The sequence below is a fragment of the Phodopus roborovskii genome, unplaced genomic scaffold (assembly GCF_943737965.1).
Source record: "Phodopus roborovskii unplaced genomic scaffold, PHOROB, whole genome shotgun sequence".
Lineage (NCBI taxonomy): Eukaryota > Metazoa > Chordata > Mammalia > Rodentia > Cricetidae > Phodopus > Phodopus roborovskii.
The window spans coordinates 2,824,349-2,845,936 of record NW_026126484.1 but is presented as its reverse complement, the minus strand read 5'-3'; the positions used below and the strand labels follow the sequence as shown (position 1 = coordinate 2,845,936).

The following is a 21,588-nucleotide window of genomic DNA, read 5'->3' as shown; positions in this document are numbered from 1 at the left end:
TAATAAAATGTAAAAAAGAAATGAAATGTAATTGTCCTAGTCACAATCTACTGTGTGACTTTGGAGTTCATAGAAAAAAAAACAACCATAAAATATCTATATGTTTGTGCTTGAGTGTCTGCCAAGTATAACATCTGAGGTGTTTTGTTTTGTTTTGTTTTGTTTTCTCCCTATGCAGAACATCATAGTCAGCCTTTGTATCAGGGTCTTCAATCCATAGCAAATCACAAATACAATGTAACTACAGTAGAGTGAAGGACTGACTGGTGACTCTCCCTATACTGTAACAGACAAAGGATGTTTCTTAGACCTTTAACCCACAGATACATCTGACCTGCTGCTGTGGGGCAGGAAACCCCACAACTTCTCTGAACTGGAGCAGATCATGACTCACCCCAGGGGATCCACTGGCCCTGTAGTTCTCTGAGAAAAATAAGACATTCCCACCATCCTGCTTATGACCTAGACTCCAGCTACTTCCTTCCTCCTTGAGAAGCATCCTGACAGTTGGGATGTTGCTCCTGAGTGGATTCATCATCCCCTGCCTCTGGGTTTGTAAGTAGACATTTCCATGTGCAAGAGGTGATGAAGTCATCCTTATTTCCATTTCTTCAAGTGCTGTTTTGTTTGTTCATGAGATTTTTCTCTTTGCTTGCAGCTGGGCTTGGGCTGGTGGAGCAAACTGAAATATCAGTGACCAGAGCAATAGATGAGAGTGCTCAAATATCCTGTAAAGTTTCTATTCAAGACTTTGGCAAAGTAGATATCTATTGGTACCAGCAGAAAACAAATAAACAGTTTGAGCATCTCATAAATGTCAGGGAGAACTATAATCAACGCAACTTAGAAGGAATAAACAAAAAAATTGAAGCAAGCAAAGATTTTCAAACTTCTACTTCAACTTTGAAAGTAAATTTCTTGAAGAAAGAAGATGAAGCCATCTACTACTGTGCTGTCTGGATTTAGCACAACATTAGAGCTTCTAGAAGAGCCTGCATAAGAACCATCTCCCATCTGTGCCAACCCACATCCTTCTCATCAAGCACAGCCTCCTGTTTCTTAGCTGAGGGGCCACAAGAACCTTTCCCCACAGTGCTTTGGAGCTTCCAGGCAACATCATGGGTTCTATTTAACCAATGAGGTCTTATGGACTATAGTCTGAAGGCCGAATGGCCCCAGACTATACCCTACTCAGGGTATCTGAGAGCTAGTAAATACAGGATAGTGTTTTGCTCATTCATTGCACAAAGGTTTGCAGGGAAAAAAACAGCTTAGAATTAAGTCAGGAGAGCACTACATGTGAGCAGAGACATTCATTCCCACAGGGACATTTCCTGCTATAGATTCCTAGTTTCTTCACAAGCACTGAAGATTTTCAGAGATGGAGAGCTCTGTCTTTAGATATAATCTTTAGTTTGTAGTGAAGAAAACCAGTGACTACTACAACTGTAAGTACATAATCAACTCATTGGGGAATATTAGAGACCAAAGTACAATGCTTGGGGGCGACACAATGTGACAAAACTTGGTCTACACCCTTGGACTCATGGCTGGATCAAAGCAAGCTCTGAGGCTGTACTTCAGTTATCTGCTAAGAAAATAATGAAAAGAGAGACTAAGAGCATCAGGAAATGCAGTAGGCCACAAAGCAAATAAATAAATAGATACATAAATAAATAGTATGCCATAGTTAGTGGACTGGTTAGAAAAGGTGGATTTGGGATGAGCTGGATAAGAGAGTGGGGTGGTTAGTGTGAACACAAGGTGTTAAATACATGTATGAATTTCTCAAACAATAAATTAACAAAAAAAAAAAAAAAAAAAAAAAAAAAGGAAAACTCCCTGCATCTCAGAAAGTAAAATATAAGAAACAATGGTTGACAATGTTTATTCTGAGTTTAGTGGTGGCATGATTATGTCCAAGGGACAGTGTGACAGATGCTAAAATATAAAAATAAAAATTTCCTCTCCCATGTTCTTGAAATCTACTTTCTGTGGACTGAAGTTCTAAAGGGAAAGCTGTCTGCCCAGAACCTCCATGGTGGTGAAGAAATGGAATGTTGTGGTTTGAGGTCCAACTACCCTGGACTATCGTTAACCACTTAATTGTCAATTGTCCTTCTTAATGTTTGAGCAGCATCTTTGTGACGACCAGTTAAGCCCTTTGGAATGTGTTGATAAACCACTAGCTGCCAGCACCCCAAAGGCTAACCATGCTAGGAGATATTATTTTCCCCACTTTGCTATAAACCACCTACTTAATATTTTCACCAATGTATTTGAAAGTTTCCTTGATTTATGACCTTCTGTCTCTGTCAGTCAGTCAGTCAGTCTCTCTCTCTCTCTCTCTCTCTCTCTCTATATATATATATATATATATATATATATATATATATATTTTCTCTCATCTATTCCTCCCTTGACTCAATCTTCCTAGTCCCATGTGTTTTCCTCTCCTCCCCTTCTTTTTCTCCTACTTCTCTCTCCACTCACTGCTCCCCCCACTCCCCATATGCTCTGAAGATCTTGTCCCTTTCCTCTTCTGTGAGGGACCTTATATGAATCTCTTAGAATCTTCCTTGTATCCTAGTTTCTCTGACGGTGTGAATTATAGGCTGGTGATCCTTTGCTCTATCTATGTCTAAAATCCATATATGAGCGAGTACATACCATGTTCCTCTTTTTGTGACTGAGTTACCTCATTCAGGATGGTTTCTTCAAGTTCCATCCACTTGCCTGCAAATTTCAAGATTCCATTGTTTTTTTTTTCCCACAGAGTAGTATTCCATTGTGTAAATGTGCCACATCGTCTTTATCCATTCTTCAGTTGAGGGACATCTAGGTTGCTTCCAGGTTCTTGCTATTACAAATAATGCTGCTATGAACATAGTTGAGCACATCAAGCACATGTCTTTGTTGCTTGGATGTGGATCATTTGGGTATATGCCTAAGAGGGGGATGATTCAATTCTTATACCTTGCCTTCAAGCCCTGTTAGTCTGTTCTCCAGAAGATCATGCTATTGAGGAGACTTTCCATTTAGCTTTTTATTTGACTTACTGAATTTTCCAGTTCCATCACTATTTCTGCTTGAATTTTCTTCTCTATCTCTCTCACTTTGTTCAATTCTATTTTCAGATTCAGAATCTTCATCATTCCATTCATTTATTTGTTTGTATTCTCTTATAATTCATCCAAGAGTTTACTTTTTTTTTAAAAAAAAAATTCTATGTGCTGGAACATAGTTCCAGGTTCTGTATGTCCTGGAGCTTGCTTTCTAGACCAGTCTGGCTTTGAGCTCACAAAAATCTACCTCCTGAGTGCTGGTATTAAAGACATGCACCACCATGACTAGCTTATTCTTACCCTCTTTGAGTCTATCTGAGATTTAATTCATGTTCTCTTTGAATTCTCAGAACATAATTTAAACATCACTTTTCTGGAGTTCTGTCTAAATTGCTCTCACTCGGGGCTGTATGTTTGGTAACTTTGGAGGAGACACAGTTTTGGCTTTTCATGTTTGGTAATTTTGGAGGATTCACAGTTTGGCATTTCCTGTCACTTGTGTTTTAAGACTAGACTTGCACACCTGGAGGTAATTTGCTGGTTCAGTTCTTTGGTGTGAGTTTGTAGCCTGTCTTCACTGAGTGGGTGTTAGTATCCATACTTGCTATTCCTTGGCTTAGTTGGTCTTATATCAGTTAGATGATGCTGAAGTGCAGGAATGGAGGTACTCTATACTGATTCATGAGTGAGGAAGCTATACTGACCCCAACAGAGTTGGGAGTTATACTACTTTGAGTTGGCATGGAAGTAATGGGGTACCATAGTTGTCAGAGGTGTTGTCTTGAGGCAGTGTCCTATGGCAGTGGTATTAGGGGTGCCAGAGATTGGTGGTGTGCTCTTCTAGCCGAGAAATGGGAAGGGATTCTGGAAGGTTCTTACATGATGATGGTGTTTGGATGGCAAGAGTTGACTAAGGTATGTTCAATTTATTTTTATCTTTCCCTATTTCCCAATGTTTATGAAAGGAATCTGTGTTACATACACATTCCCTCATGCTGTCTTTGTAGATTTGGTTAAATTACTTATCTTTGATTAATTTTCCTAATTTGCAATGGAGAACATAATATTAACCTTAAAACTATTGAAAAGCCCCATTAAATAATACACATAAAGTTTTTGTAATACTTGTACTAATATATCATTCAATAATTAAATCATTAGATTGATGTTCTGGATTATTAGCACACATTAGTGCATGTAAGTATTTAGAAAACTAAATATATATAGTTTGTTTTTAATGCATATTAAAATAGGATAAGGACATGTTATGTCATCTTTATCTTGGCCTATTAAAACAGGACAAGGACATGTTATGTCATCTTTATCTTGGCCATTTAATGGCAACACTTCACAGCAAAATAAAGTCTGAAGCAAGTTTCTTTGGCTGGTGGTCAGAAGTCAAAAGTTGGGATATTTTTAAATTCCCCATGCAGCCTCTCACTAAATATTTCAGGTGAAGTGTACTGTGCGCATCAGTGTTAGTAGAAAAGTGTCAACCAAGAGAAATTTTAAACGTAGACCTCTCTCTTAACTACCATTTAGCTATCTACCCAGTAACTATCATCTACATATTTATCTGTCATCTATTATCTACCACACAATCATCTATCTACTACCCATAGTCTCTCTCTCTTTCTCTCTCATCTATAATCTGTCTGCTTTCTGTATAACTATCATATACCATTTACCTATATGTATTCATTACTTAACATCTATTTCAGTGTTATCTCAATCACCTCCAACATCTCTCTTTTACCTCTATCTCCAACCCTACTTCTCTTCTATCTTCACTCTTTTCTTCCTTCTCTCTAGCTCCATCACTTCACCAAATTTAAGCACAAAATAACTTTACAAATGAAAGAAATGAGTTAGTAACAATTCTGTAGCACATCTTGATGAATAAAAAATTTCTATTTTGCTACTCTGTAGGTTTTAGCTGAAAAATAAAAAGAATAACTATGAACAGGATAAAAACAGAAGGTGTTCATTCACAACAGTGTGTGTAGTCTATAGCAATATGATTACTAGAATAACTGGCATCAAGCTTAGGACTCTGGGGAAATGTCGGATCTGTGGAGGGTGTTTACTATTCACAAGGCTCTGAAATTTTTTTTTATGATGGTGGAATTCTCATCTCATCCTGCACTATATATAATAAGGCAAATTTTCCTATATGATTACTATAATCATAGACTTTTACAAACCTCTTAAAATAATACAGAAAAATACAAACATCAATTTCTTAAAATGATATTGAAGAGAGTTGTCTTTGAAAAATCCAATGGAAAAGAAGTGGGGGACAGATGCCACTACCAAGGCGAAAGTGACTCTGTTATTGGAACATAGGAGTAACAATAAGGTCTTCTGGTATCTAATAGTTCCCTTGCAATAGGGACATGATAAAATGATCCTGATCATTCTCCTAGAGCTAAGTCTCTACCTTAATCCACTGTCCTAGTCACTGTCTCTGGTGTCCATTTCAACTAGCATTGGAAATGCCAGCCCCCTGAGTTTTTCGTTCTATCTTTGGCTTGGGTTTGTAAATTGATTTTGCTCCCTTCTTCCCTTTCATTATTTTTGTATTTGGAGTATTCCCAGTATTCCAACTGGGAATAAAAATTATTTGAACATCTCTAATTTCCCCTTCTCGTTTTTTCAGTTAGAGATTCCAAACTGAGAATATCCGAGGATCAGCTGTCCTTTGCCTAAAGACCAAACAAGATGGTGCATGTAAGTTACAAGCTATCTGAATCCTCCATTCAGAACAGCATTGTGCATTGGTACCAACTGGAAGAAGGGGAGACACTGAAACGAATCTTCTATGGCTCAGCCAGGAACTTATAAGCCAGACAAACCCAACTTCTCCTTGAAAACAGATGAGAGGAATGACAGACAGTACCTTGTACCTGATTATCAATAATGTTATCACAGCAGATGAAGCCACATACTGCTGTACCTACTCGTAGTCTCATTATCTGAAGGAACTTATAAGAAAACCTTCCTATATCTGCTCCTCAGCTGTACTCATAGTCCCATGACTGCCAAGGACGCTCAGCGCTCTCTTTCATAGGTTCACAGGTATTGGGAGTGGATAGGTCCTTGAGATTCATTTAGCTCAAAGCTGTCACTGAGAACGAGGAAGCTGGAGACAAATATGGTCTGGGGCTAGTGACGTTCTTTGTGCTTCTTCCTACCTCTCTTGATCAGTGCTGTGCCAACTTCTGCTTAGCAAGTATTTTGATTTGCTTTAATTCTCAACTTGGCATGTCAGAATCCCATGGAGAGTCTGAATGAAGACTTGTATTGGGTTGTGAGGTCACATATGAAATCTAAATGATTTGTGAAAGTGTATGAGTTTTCTCTCTCTCTCTCTCTCTCTCTCTCTCTCTCTCTCTCTCTCTCTCACACACACACACACACACACACACACTTGTTTTTCTCATAGAAGTTTCCAATTAGTTAGGGACTAGAAGTCATTAAAAGATGAATTGATGTGAACTCAATGCATGAACTATTATTTGTCCCAAAATGCAATTGGGGACTGGACAAGTAACTTAGCATCAGGAGTGCTTTCTGTTCTAGCATAGGTCTCAGTGTGGCTCCTAGCACCCACACAAAGGCTCAGAACTGCCAGTAACTCCAGGTCCAAGGGATCCATGCCATCTTCTGACTTCTGCTGGCACTGAGCACACACATGACATATATAACATTTATATATAGGCAAAATACATATGTAAAGCTAAATTTTTAAATATTTACATTTAAAACGATATTCAGGGCATAATTTTCTTCTACACTCTGGTCCTCTCACCTGGGTTGGTGGCTGTGAGAGGGCTATTGATGGACAGTTGTTCTGATCACCAGTGGTCCTCCATATTCAGGGATAGAGTTCATGTCTGCTCATGTAACTTAGTTGGGTCTGGGCAGGCATGGTGCCCAGCCAGGCCTGGCTTTACCTGTGTTCCATTCCTCTCTTCCTGGGGTAAGTGTTGGGAGATCACAAAAAATGCCTTCAATTTTTTTTTTCTTTCAGAATTTCAAAGCACTGGAGTTCAGTTTCTACTTTCTACTATAAAGGATTTATAATTCCATGGGAGATAGAATTGTATAATTTTATTTTCTTCTATGAGGAAGGAGAGGAAGTCATCAAAAAAAGCCATTTCCTAGTTGCCACCACCTTGATAATAAATCATGTTGGCAAGAGGCCATGCTGCTTCCTAGAACACGGAGGGCTTGGCTCAACATCCTTAAACTTTACTTTGTTGCTACATTTCCATTGCCATTGCTAGAGAGCTTTCCCCGTTAAGAAATTCCCAAATTACTGAAGGAGTGGCCTTGGTATTTCTGAGAATAGAGACATATTTGCTAAATTATTTTAGCATTTTCAACAAGACTTAACATCTGGGAATTAAAAAAAAGAAACTTAATTCTCAGAATGTATTTCCTGGTAACTTAGGAAGCTGTTGGTTTGTGGCATGCCCCAGCCCTCTTTCTGCTTGTATCCTTCCCATTGTCTGTTGAAACTTTCCAGTAACTACTACCTCAGACAAGAGAACAGTTTGTGAAAGTCAGTTTACAAGGAAACTCACAAACTATTGGATGACACAAAACTTTCCAAAGGAATCCAGGTCAGCTTTCTAAGAGTTCCTAAATGGCTCATCAAGAGAGGGTTCATGTTTTTGTAGAAGGTCTGAGCAGTGTGACAGCTTCGTGGATCAAGGCATTTTCAAAAGGGACAAAGCTCATAGTAATTCCCTCAGGTAAGGAATCTGTTATTTTAGTAGTGAGTAACCAGTGAGATTTTTTTCTTATTTTTAGAAAAAAAATCATTGTTATCAACTGTATCTGACCACAACTTTATTTATGAGTTACTGGACATAGAATTGTAAGCAATGTCTTTCTTTCTTGTCAGTCAGCAAACTAAAATCCTGCATTTAAAATGAATACACAAGGCTAGAAGTTAGAATTCTGTGAAGATTGTGCTTATGCTATTCACCAATATTACCAATATTATACCACTAATGTCTCTTCCCTAATCTTTCAAGTTTATGGCCTCATATTCTTTAATTAGTATTCTTAAACACACACACACACACACACACACACACACACACACACGTAATAATGAATTTGTAACTGCAATATGCTGAGTCCCTTTGGTGTTGCTTATGCTTGGATAACCTATCAGAGACCTTGCTTCTCCCTCTCAGCAGTCATTAATTGCTTGTAGTTTTTCATCTAGTAAGAGCAACATTGTAAGATTGCTTTTATTCAAATCAGCATGTCAGTTGATGGTATTGTTTTTTCAGTTTTTGTTCAGGTAATCATATTTTTGATACTTCTTGGATGCAGCTTCCCTTTCATATAAGGAAGATACTCCCAGCAGATATCCTAGTCCTCTGGCTACAATATTCCATTCATTCTTTTGTGATATATCCGGAGTCTTAGGTATAGGGGTTGTATATGAATTGCAGCTATGTGCCAGCTAGCTAATTGTTCTCTGTATTTTGACCACTGTGGCTTTCTGTGATAGTTTCCATCTGCCACAAGGGAAAATTTCTTTACCACACCAAGCTGTGTGCATAAGGATAGGCATACCCGTTTGGGGAGTGGCAGTAGTAGACTTTCCTAAGGTCAACAACTGTACCAGCCAAGAGTAGTGGACTAGGTTTACAGTATTAGGCACAAATTCTCTCCATTTGAGAAAACTTTAAATCCAATTAGATGGTTGTTGGTTACCACTCATACGTACTTGCCACTACTGCACCTTTAAGGATATCTTGCCATATGTTCATTATGGTTCATAGGTCATTGGTTGCATTTTTTGCCTCAGCAGCTTACATACCTCTCTCTGGTATGATGAGAGATAATCCTCAGGAAGAAGGCTTTCAGGTCAACTAAATTTCAGTTCCTTCAAGTACTATATCTAAAGTGTGGTCTACTCAGCAACAGGGTCTTATTTGAAAATTCTTAGAGGCAACCAAGGTCAATGCCAATAATCTATATTGTTTTGAGGGTCTCTTGGACTCTGATTTTAAAAAAGGTGAATTTTCCCATGGCTGGCTTGTGGGTTTTGTGAAATAGGATGAGAAGTCCTGACATCCTAAATTAGTCTCTCTCTCTCTCTCTCTCTCTCTCTCTCTCTCTCTCTCTCTCTGTCTCTTTCTCTCTCTCTGTCTCTATCTTTCTGTCTCTCTCTCTCCCTCTCATAAGTGTATGTGATCTTAATATGATTCACTGTGGATTTTCAAACATCTTTAGTGTTTGAAAACACTCCCCATATGGTTTGCTCTCCCTTCTCCTTCCCCACTTAAAGTGCCCCCTCCAACATCAAGTGCTCTTAGTTGCTGAATGATGGCTGTAGCCCCTGACTGTTTTTTGGGTTCTTTATATATTCTGCATATTAATCCTCTGTCAAATGTATAGCTGGCAAACATTCTCTCCCACTCTGTGGGTTTCTTCATCCCTTAATTGATCATTTCCTTTTCTGTACAGAAGCGTTCTATTTTCATGAGTTTCTTTTATGAATTTCCACTCCAAAGTTAGTCCATATAAATCTTATATATTTCCTAAATTGTGCTTTGGTTCAGAAAGACAGGAGAGCATCTTTTTTACATGAAGGCTGTACAAAGCCTACATGCACAGTTAGCCCTGTATCATACGTGACAATTTGGTAAAGAAAGCCTCAGTCTGTGTTCTCTCGCTTTTAGATCTGCTTAAATGCAGCCAGTGGCAGTCTAGTTATAAAGTCAGGACTGTGAAACACATCTCCCATCCTCCTCAAACAATCACTCAATGAGGTAGAAAGAGAAACGGCTATACAATAGGAACTGTGGATTTATTGTTTTTAATGATGGTTTCCAAAATCCAATGTCCACAAGGAGTCACCCTAAGAAAAAACAGAAGAACAAAAAGAAGTGGCTGTGGCTACCTAGCAAGGGACATTAAAATTTTATGCTCAAAGATAACAGAAAATATAGTGAAACACATTCCTTTCATTATTTGATAAAAAGAAGCAAATCATATTTTGAAATCCATAATAAATTTACAAAAGGATTTCAGTGCATGAGACCTTCAGAAGGAAAGCAAAGCAGAGTAGGCACTGTCCCCCATCCGCTGAGAGACTTGTTAAATGAACCCATGACACTGCCACTATGTCAGGGATATGAACCTTTTGACAGTTAGAGCCATGCCAATCAGGAACCCTCAGAAGATAGGATATAATATGGTAGTTGGCACTTAGGGACCTGTGATGGCTGTGCAGCCTGACCATCTGCTATTCCTCTAGTCAACCTGCATTGAGACTAAGCCAGCTGTTTCAGGCTGCTTTTTGGAGCAAACTGGCTGGAATTTGTTTTCAGCTGTTCTTTCTGGGAAAAGAGAGCATTTCCAGATGCTATGCTGCTGATTTGAAGTGGAACAATTCTTCTAGATAACAGAAGTGAAGGGGTTTCATGCACTGACACACACTAGGTTGTAGCCAGGCAGGGAGGGCTCTCTTGGTTGCCTTTTACATGACGCTAAGAGAGATGATGCCTTGGAGGCTGGTGTGTGAAAGGCACCCATTAGATTACAATGTTGGGAATTCCAGAAAAGTCAAAGCAGAGTAGAATGCAAAGACGGGACAGAGGACTTTGTTTTGCTCATATTTACCATTGATCTCAGATCCTTAAATGCATAATTCCCATGAGCAAGTGCAAACAAATTCCTCTAATAGTGACAATGATGATGAAATAACAGTGACTTCTTAGGTTTCTGTAGGATTGTCATTTAATTGTTTCTTCAAATACTTTGGTTTTGTTGTTCTTGTTTAGTTTTACTTTGATTTCTATTTCTGGTAGTAAAGTTAAACCAATTCACACTAATACAGTTGTTTTTAGGATAAAGAGCTGAAGCCTCTAAGGCTATTTGATTTGCTCAGAGACACAGTTTGTTATACACATATGTTGTCAACAGAACCTGAAGAATTAGGAACTCTGAACTAAAGTTGTTTTGTATGTATTGAGTCACTGTGGAGTTCTTATCAGGAAATCTTTAGCACAAGAACAACACTTGTCAGTTTGATATCAGTGGTAACTATTTCTATGATTAGAGGGAAGGAAAAAGATGGCAATACTAGCAAATAGAAATATTGAGGAAAAATGAACATGATGGATATTGCAGCAGTAATTTTATAGGAAGTTTTAATACAAATAATTTTATTAAAGAAGACCATGAACATTGTATAAATAACATAATAGGATTTAGCTTTATGTACATGTGAACTATAGGATGATCATATATAAAGTATGTAATACTTATATAATAACCAAATGCATATGATTATTAGTGAAAGCTTACTTGAACAGGTACATAGCAGAGCATATAGTATTGACAAATTCTAGGAGAAATATAGAGTTTAACCTTGGACATCAGAGATGGATCAAGTGTCTCTTAAAGTCAGATAAATTTATATTAAAATAAGTTGGAGAAACACATTTCTGTTTTATCTTAGTAATGCTTCAACTTTAAATGAAACAAAAAATTAAATTTTCTCTAAAGCCAAACAAAACCTGTAAGTATGTAACTCTGTAAGATTAACATAAAAACATTAAATATTGTTAAAAAAATGTAGTGGATTTGCTTTCCACACCTCCCTCAATTATAGGAAATCTGTAAAAGCAGTCCAGCTTCCAAGTCTAGAATGGTTTAGATGTGGAAATGAGATGCTATGGGATGACAGAGAAGCAGTAGGATCTGTAGGATTGGGCAGAGATCCACAGACACAGGCAAGGGCTCAAGTCAATGCATGCTACTGTACTTTGGAGGAAATGGTCACTAAAACAGGCAACTCAACTTGTTACATCTCATATGTGAGATGATATAAAAGGAGCACATGTAAAAATCAGTTAAGTAGAGAGTGGGCTAATAGAATTGCAAATGCACAGGAGAGTGACTTAGTTAGACAATCTAAGAGACAAAGGGTGGCAACACTAGCCATTAGGGAAGTGTGGATCCCAGTTATCAGAGACATCATATAGTCATTCCCAGAACTCTTTTATACATCCTGAAAATGTGATCCAATCTGAGAAAATACAGGAGATGTAGCAAAGGATCCATGTTGTCTGTAAAGCAACAAAAGAAAGATTTCAACTAGGCCCCTCCAGTCAACAGCTGACTTCTGGAAGTCATGCAAAACCCTCTATTAATTGTGCAACTCTAAGGTGGGAGCCACAGAAAATCTCCACAACGTAGGCAAGTACAAGTCTACAGTGGGCACTAACTTAGTCATAATTTGTCCTCCTATCACACGGCACCAAATTGTGTCAATTCCACATAACAGTTGAGTCTTCCTAATAATTCTCTTTTTTTTTTGTTTTATATTTCCCTACAGACAAACACTTTGATTTAGACATTTCTCCCAAGCCCACCATTTTTCTCCCTTCTGTTGCTGAAACAAATCTCCATAAGGCTGGGACATTCCTTTGTCTCCTTGAGAAATTCTTTCCTGATGTCATAAGTGTATATTGGAAAGAAAAGGATAGCAGTAAGATTCTGGCATCTAAAAAGGGAAATACCATGAAGACTAATGACACATACATGAAGTTAAGTTGGCTGACTGTGACTGAAGATTCAATGGATAAAGAGTATGGATGTATTGTCAAACATGAACACAATCCTAAAGGAGTTGACCAGGAGATTCTGTTTCCTCCTATAGATAAAGGTATGCATATGGTAATATAAATGTGTTTCGAGAAAACATATGTAAAAGGGAATGATCCTATTGTTATAATGTGTATTGATAAAAATAAATCAATCTTTCTTAAATCTTATTATATATTGTAAACACAGAACCTTGCTGTTCTGTCTCAGAGGATGTTATAGGGAAAATAGCAAAATATTTGCTTTTAATTTACTTGGCTTCAGTTATACTATGTAAAATATGAAGATCGTGTCTTATTTTTTAGAATTGCTTCGTGGATTAAATGAAATAACATACCTGAAAGCATCTAGTTATTCAGTGCATAGTATGTTGAAATTGCTGTTCTCATTTTTCCTGGTTGTGCTTGATTCAGACACAAGAACAATAGACACTTTTCAGACATGCTCAACCATATAAAATATGCAAAATTGCCTAATTCAATTTCAGTGCACTAATTTCTGTCTACAGTAAGTTTTTAACTCATAAAACAGTGCTTCTATGAAAATTTATATTCAACAAAAAGTGTAGAACTATTTGGTCATTGAAGATTTATGACAGCCTTGAGGTTTTCTGATTTTTGTTTTACATGTCACTGTTACACATCACTCACAATTTAAGTGTGAATAAGGCTAACATATACAATACATTTCTGCTTTCCACAGTGAGTTGATTTCTTGCTTTTGTAAATGCAGCCATTTGGGTAGACATTTGCTGTGTCATCTGCATGCCAGATCCAAGTGAGATGTGGATGAATAGTATCAGATGAGCTAGTGACCCAATGGCTGCAGTAAAGGACTTGTATTCTGTTCCTCATCATTTAGAATTATGCATTATTCAGGAGCCATGACCTAGACACAGCCAGCAAAAGGCTGAGTGGTCAAAGACAGGTAGTGAGTAGGTGAGTAGTAGCTCTCCATGTGAGTAGGTTCTTATCTTGAGTCTTGAAAGCATTCCTAAGGACTCAGAATGACAGAGACAAAGAATCCTTTTATTTCCCCCCATGTGGTTGACAAACCCTTTTGATCTGTGGAAAAAATACACAAATGCCAAAATATGGAGACATCTTTGCCATGGCCTCACAAAATCTTTGTCCTCTGGAATAGTTTGTTTCAGCAGTAGCCAGTGATGCCTGTGAAGTTGTCTACCTTTACCACGGGTTTTCATGAAGAGAAAATTAATTAACAGCAATGAAGGAAGTTGTTTTTTTGTCATAGCATAGCAAATCATTGTAAGATAGCCCCCGTATTCAATTTCCAGCTTAAAGAGATAGAGTTAAGACAAATATACAAAGCTGAAAAAAGTGTTTTCCATGTGTGTCTCATGGCAGGAAAGCAATCAAGACATTTAACAAAGAACTTCTAATGCTGCCTCTGGGAAAACATTTGGTTTTGTATGGTTTGTCTTGACAAAAGAACTTAATGCTATGATTATAAAAGGACATGAAGCTGATTGCGAAGACTGCAATTACCTTTGAGGGAGTTTAGAAGCACATAGATTATATTATTAGTAACCCTATTCTTTTGTACCCCAACCAATTCATGGTGATAGTGATTTCCATTTACCTTTTAGATAATAAAGTCACTGAAAGAATTAAAAGCTAGACTTTAGAGCCATTAAGGCAGATCTGGAAAACAGAAACCAAATGACTGTATTTGCATTTTCACCAAACACACACCCATTTTAATGCACACAGAATGTATTCTTCAATGAAATTGCATTTTGAAAGGAAATCCATGCCTATGAGAACACATTTAGCAAAAGAATAAGCTCAAATAACAGTTGTATGCATCTCCAACACCATTTAAAATAATTAAGCTCACTATTTTTGCATTTAAAACACTTATAGGTGTCTCTGTCTTATCTCAATCTTCACACAGAAAACTACAAATATAACTTGGACTATCTGCCTATCCCCAGAAACAACTGCACACAAAAACCTTCAGATATTATAGTAAGAAGATTTGAGATCTTAGCAGGTTTTTCTTTTTTCTTTGTTTAGACAGAGTCCTACTTCATAGCCCTCGCTGGCCTGGAAGTCACCGGATAGACCGAGCTTAATTCTTTTCAGTGTGACATGTCAAGTCAAGCATATATAAGACCATATGTCAACAAATAGTCTGTTTATTTTTCATTTAGTATACATTTAAACATTGTCTCTTTTGAAACATGAGTTTTTCTAGGACATCTGAGTACATGGGAAAAGTGGGTCTGGTGGGGAAGTGTTGGGTATTACAACATAAGTGCAGCTAATGCTTCTGGGATTGCAAGGCTCATATTTTAATGGCTGTCTTTCTGTTGACACTATATCTATATGCATATTGCACAAATAGGTATATACATACATTCACAAATACATATATGCATACATTGTAAAGTATTGGCCATAGATAGCTGACCAATGTTTGCTTTCCTTTCCTTTAGTTGCCAACACCATGACTCCCACAGAAGCTTATTTGAAATCTGAAAATGGTAAGGCTTAGATTCTATTTTCCTCCTCCTAATCATCTTAACATTTGAATCCACCTTGCTTTAGGTAGAAAAAAAAAACAGAATGAATTTTGCAGAACAGACTTAATGACATTTAGAGCAACCAGTTATTCCCTTGGCATCATATTATATTAAGACAGCAAGTTAACAAATGAGAGTTCAGTGAGATGCTTTAAATGACTGAAAAGAAGAACCTCATCCATCCATCCATCTACCCACCCACCCACCCATCCATCCATCCATCCATCCATCCATCCATCCATCCATCCAACATTTAATGACTTGGAAAAGTGTGATATCAAACTATTTTAGTATTGCTTATAAACATTGATAAATAAAACACACATCCAAGGTTGATTTGGATAACTAGACACTTAAAAAATAAAACAAACAAACAAAAACTACTCAGGCTTCTCTTGTCTTTCCCCAGAATATAGTAAAGTCACAATATCCCAAAGTTTCTAGTAAGTTTCTCTTTCATTTTCACTTAAATCTAAAAGTATTTTGTATTTCTTTCCTTATTTCATTCAAAATAATTCTGCCAAATCTTCATACGTTTGCATACTTTTTATATTTTCTCCTGCTAGTTTTATCTAGTTTTGTTCTACTGTGTTTTGATATCATAAAATGTATTATTTCTTTTATTATTTGCTGACAATAGCTTTATGGCCTAAAATGTTATCTGAAATAAAGTCCCATGAGCTTTTAAGATGAAATGTGTCTTCTAAATGAGTTAAATATAATATTCTCTAGATGTCTGTTAAGTCCGTTGGAAGTAGAATTAAAATTTGAAGTTTGTTGATTTTGAAATATCTGGATGGCCTGTCTATTGTAAATAACTCACTATTAATTTACTTGGTCTTATCTAGTCTTCATTTTCATTGCTGTCTGCTTCACTCAACATTCAATGCAAATGTATTCATAATTATTATACTATCTTGATGTTGTGGCCCTCTTAATCTCTCACCATGAATATTGAAGTCTACTTATCAACTGCAACTATAGCTATATCTACATCTATTTGTTTGGGGCTCCTGTTTGCTTATCAAATGATTTGCATCCTTTCTGTTCCAATCTGTGCATATCTTCACCAGTTATAGGTGTCTTGCAAACAACAACTGTTTGATCCTGATTTTTGTTTTGTTTAATTCAACCAGCTGGTTGACACATTAGCATCAGAGAATAAGACCATTTGATTCCAGATTATTACTGAAGGGACTTTGCTTATTCCTGCCATTTGTGCTGGTTGTTTTTCTGCTTGAAGTAATTGTTTCTTTTCTTGCTCTTCTATTTTTATCAGGAACTTTCTGTGTGGCTGACCTTTCGACATCTGGTTCTCTTTTGTTCATATATTTCTCTCATGTCATTTCTTGTTCACTGTTTTCTCTGGTCGATAATTTTCTTTCTCTTTGGTGTTGGTGTGTATGATTTCAAGCTCCTTCTACAATGCTGGTTCAGTGGTCACAAAGTGATTCATTCTGTGCACTAAAAGGTTGTTGCTTCTCCACTGATATTTTCAGATTTCATTTCCTTGATATAATTGGAAATAGCAGTAGTTTTTTAAAGTTCTGAAATTTATCATTGGACAATTTCCTTGCTTTGGGGGGTTCCTGCTTCGAGCTCTGAGATCCTGATATGTGTGCCTCTGTGACTTAGTATTTTTCTTCTGCAACTTTTCATTGATTCCATCTGGTGTAATTTTTGTATCTTAGATTTAGTGTGCCATGTAGAGGTCTTATCTGATCACATGTATTTGGGATTCCAAATACCTCTTGTGTTTTGAAGTCTGTATCTTTCACTGGTTTGGTGATGTTCTATAATTTCAATGAGTACATTTTTTTAGACATTTGGAGTATATAGCTAATTTTTCCCATTTTAACTTAGCTGTTTCTCTTACCCCATGGTTTCTCAGTTTAATCTCTTGATCATTTACCAGAATTTGTGAATTTGGGATCATACTTATGTTTCTTTATTGATATATAAATGTAATATTTTCTCAAACAAGGATTCTATTCTAGATACTTTTATTTTGATTGAAAAATACAAATGATCCACAGTTTGATGGTATTTACAAAGTGTTTCCCACATATCCTATCTATTAAATCCACATCATTCTTTAAATATTGACCCTCTCATTCACTGTTATGAGTTATATGTAAGCTCTTTAAAGTTTATTTTTTTAATTTATAGTTAGGACATGTAGACTTCAACTCACTTTAGTGTTACAGGAGAATTAAGCATGATGGTGTTTAGGATGCAGTTAGCTAGTCCATGGTGTAGCAATGATCACAGTAAAGACAACAGCTCTTATTGATACAGATGTGCATGTTTGCAATCTTCCCTCCATCAACCAAGCAACAAGGAGGAGATTTAGGAAAATGAGGCTTACAAAGCTATGGCTACTTTCTTCTGCTTAGACAGAAATTGGTCCACACCAGACTCCCTCAAGGGCATACCATTCTGTTGTTGACACTAAGGTTAGACACATTCATTGTGGGTGGAACACAACATAGCAGCCTAATGTGTACAAGTCAGAAAATCAGCCAATTTGGACTTTTTTTTCCATTGACTGTATCTTTAGTGCATATTTTTGGCAAATTTTGTGCATGGAGGTTTAGATATAGAAGAAAAGCAGGGAATCTGGAAAACAGTATTACAGATGTGATAAAAAAATAAGTAATGATATCACAAACTTTGTACATGGTGTGCAAAAACATATCACCGATGTTTTCTGTGGAATCTCATAGTAGCATCAATTATTCTGGAAATTGCAAGCCTCATATTTTTAAATATGTCTTCTCCAGTCTCTGTATCAACACTTAATATGTGTTAATTCACACACACACACACACACACAGACACACACACACACACGTACACACACACACACTTTCAAATAATAAACATCAATAACTAGTACTCTAATTTCTTTTAGCTTTCACAACTATTAATATCAATCCCAGAGAAAGTGTTCTGAAATGTGAAAACGGTAAGTTTTAATTTATATTTGCCTTTGTCTCTTGAGAAACTGTTTTTCTTCATTCTATCACCTCATCTTCTGAATATCTTTGGATTAATGTTAAAAAAACAAAAATAATTGCTAAATGTAGCAGAAGAGACAGTAGCATTTTAAATCAATCTTCTCTTTATGTCACTAAAAACTATTTTCATCTCAATTTTTATTCTCAAAAATAGTTATTTTTCCCTATATTTCCACTATTAGAAAGAATTTTACTGGAATACTCAGCCATTGTATTTTAAAACAGAAAAATAGTCACTTTTTAAGAATAATTAAGAATTAAGATGTTCAAAGTAAGTGTTGCATGGTATGCCTGTAATCCTAGACCTTCAGATATATAAAGGCAGAAGGATCAAAAGTTCAAGACTAGCCCGGGGTAAATGAGAATGTCTTTGTTAAAGTGTGTGTGTGTGTGTGCTGTGTGTGTGTGTGTGGGGAGAGAGAGAGAGAGAGAGAGACAGAGAGAGACAGAGAGAGAGAGAGAGAACAAATACAAATATGTGCAAATTCATGTGTGTGTTTGCACATTCTTGTGAAGTCTAGAGGAAAACCTAGGAGGCTATCTTCAGAAATGCTATACTTTCTTTAAGGCAGGTCTTGCATTGACTTGGAGCTCAGCACTTGAGCTAGACTGCCTGACCAGTTAGCCTATGGGAGCCTTTCTTTCCCTGCCTGTACAGGGCAGTGATTTCCAGACTATATCTAAGCCTAGCATTGTTGCATGTGTTATGAGGATCAAACTCAGATTCTTAAATTTTCAAGACAAGCACTTTTACCAGTGGATTCATTTTCCAAATAACTACCCCGTGTTTAAAAAAAAATCACATAAGATTTTTGACTATACCTTTTAAGCCTAATTCTTTTCTCACACATAGAGTCATTCAGAGTTTAACTCCCACTGTGGAATACAATGAATGTGACATTTAATACATTGCCTGGTATAGCAATCATTAGTCTACAAGCATGAATCTTCCTCATCAATTCTGTCTGATGAGATTTCTCTCTCTCTCTCTCTCTCTCTCTCTCTCTCTCACACACACACACACACACACACACACACACACACACATCCTCACTAGAACTTCTTTTCATTTCTTCTAGTTAATAACGCTACTGATCTGGAAGCTTACTTGGAAGGAACACAGAGTGTCTTAGCATCTGCTTACCTTTATCTTATATAGAACATGATCTCAATAATCTTAACTTTTAATTTCTCTAATTTAAAGGAAAGCCTGGAGTTGCAGGATAGACTGGGTGGTAGTGTAATGGGTCCCATTATTTCCTAGTCATATCAACAATTGATCTTCATACACTGTGCCTTTCATTAGAACCCACAGAACTTAGTAGGTTTTTTTAAGGGGTACTAATCATATTTCCTGGTGCCTACAGAGTCCCTTTTAGACAAAAGGCCCTTGATCTGGATTCTGTGTGTATATCTTGTATATTTTTTCTTTTTACTCCTTTCATACACTGTAACAGTTTCCTTCACTTTCCAGATGTAGTCAGTGAGCTAATTTTAGATCCTCTATATATGTCCCACATCCAGATCTGGGGGTTCCAATCATCAAATGGCAATTTGATCACTTACTCCATTTTGTTTTTTCCCTCTAACTCACAGTGTAAAGAGTTGCCTATGGTGCAATGTCACATAACTTGGGAAGAGCATAGGCTTCAGACAGCCACATATGAGACTAGTGGCCCAGCCACTTTAATGATCAGTGTACACACATATGCATGAATGACTTCCATTTTCATTACTTTACATCTCTTATACAGAAAGAAAATCCGTGGCCTTGACTCACTAATTGGTTACTGTGAGCTTTCCAGTTCCAGCATTGTTTTAATTTTTATGACAGCACATATGTCTTATAAAACTGCAAAATATTTTGGTTCTAATTACTAATGAGAGCCTTGAGAGAAACAGTTAAGAGTCTTTGGAAATCTGGACAGACAAATTCCTTGAGGCTTTTCTGAAGTGCCCTCTTCTATAACCTCCCATGCACCCTGCTGTGATACCCCTGGATATCTATGGACAGTGCCTCCTGACAGAGCACTGCAGGCTCTGTCTACAATGCTCTGGATGTTCTACTTTGTGTTTGTGCTTATATTTTCCTGTCTGGGATGATAGTTATACTTGGAGATGTAAAAAGAAAATAACAATTTTTTGAAGTCGCTAATATAGACTAAGACTTAAGCTGTGGATTACACATGCATATTTGCAAGCTATTTTTCTGTGCCTTCTGCAAATGAAAATGATTACTCTACCAAAAGTTATTAATTTATTATAAAAGATGAACGTTTCATGGACAAAGATGTCAGAATATTGTTTGTAATTTGCTTTGTACATGATGGGTATTCTATGCTATTATTTAGAAACACTGGAAGTGAAAATTTCTAAATTTATCCCCCACTTAACTTTTAAATAGATCCATCTACCCCAAGTGCAACTTCTCTTTTTTTAGTAGTGAAAAATTATAAATGAATTTATCAAGGATTTTTATTAATAGACTTCCTAGTTCTGATAAGAGTGGTAGGTGTTGAGTCATCACTCAATGCAGGTACCAGGGAAAAAAAGTCACCTATCTGCTATTCTGTCAAAAGAGCAGATGAAACTAACTGTGGGATTCTCTTAGATGTGCTGCAGCTTCAGGTGACAAACACCTCTGCATTCTATACCTACATCATCCTGTTCTTCAAGAGTGTGGTCCACTTGGCCTTCATTACATTCTGTCTGTTTAGAAGAGCAGCTGTGCCTTGCAATGGTCAAAGATCATGATGGATGATGAAACAGAAAGGTCATGTTATTTTCATCTTTTTTTGCCCCTCAATATCTTCTGAGGGTCTAGCTGGATGTGTTTACTGTTTTGACCTCCTTAAGGTCACGTATGTGGAAATTTTTATCATGACTATACAAATGTTTTCAAAACAGGGAGGGGACTGATCAACTCCACTATAAAACAAATAGCAGCCCATGGAAGCACTCATCCATCCTCTATCAAACCCCCTACCCCCACCCAAGAGCCCAGAGCATCACAAGCCCAATGTACACAAACTGAAGCTTCTAGTCACTCCACTTCATGCCCTTGAAGCAGATAATGCCCTAAAAGCCTCTACTTCACATGCCCCGAAGAACCTTATTTGAGCTTGAACTCTGTGCTTTGTTTTGCAAAATACAATAAAAATAAGGTCTACTCTTGATAAGATGTGTGCTTTTATTTGTGACAGTGAATGAAGGTTCAAGGTACAAAGCAAATGACAACCAACTTATGACAAACAATGCTTGTTTGTATTAAGGTCCAAATGTATATTACTAAGTTTGGCCCTTATGTGGTAAT

General features: G+C 36.9%; 1 gene segment (V, D, J or C); it reads left to right on the top strand.

Annotated features, from left to right (window-relative positions):
- Positions 1-633: 633 nt before the first annotated feature.
- LOC127229614 (T cell receptor gamma constant 1-like) lies at positions 634-21,074 on the top strand. The segment is given in 6 exon segments: positions 634-954; positions 3,544-3,556; positions 7,772-7,825; positions 12,439-12,768; positions 15,169-15,216; positions 20,887-21,074. Coding segments are annotated over 6 exon segments (909 nt in total).
- Positions 21,075-21,588: the final 514 nt, after the last annotated feature.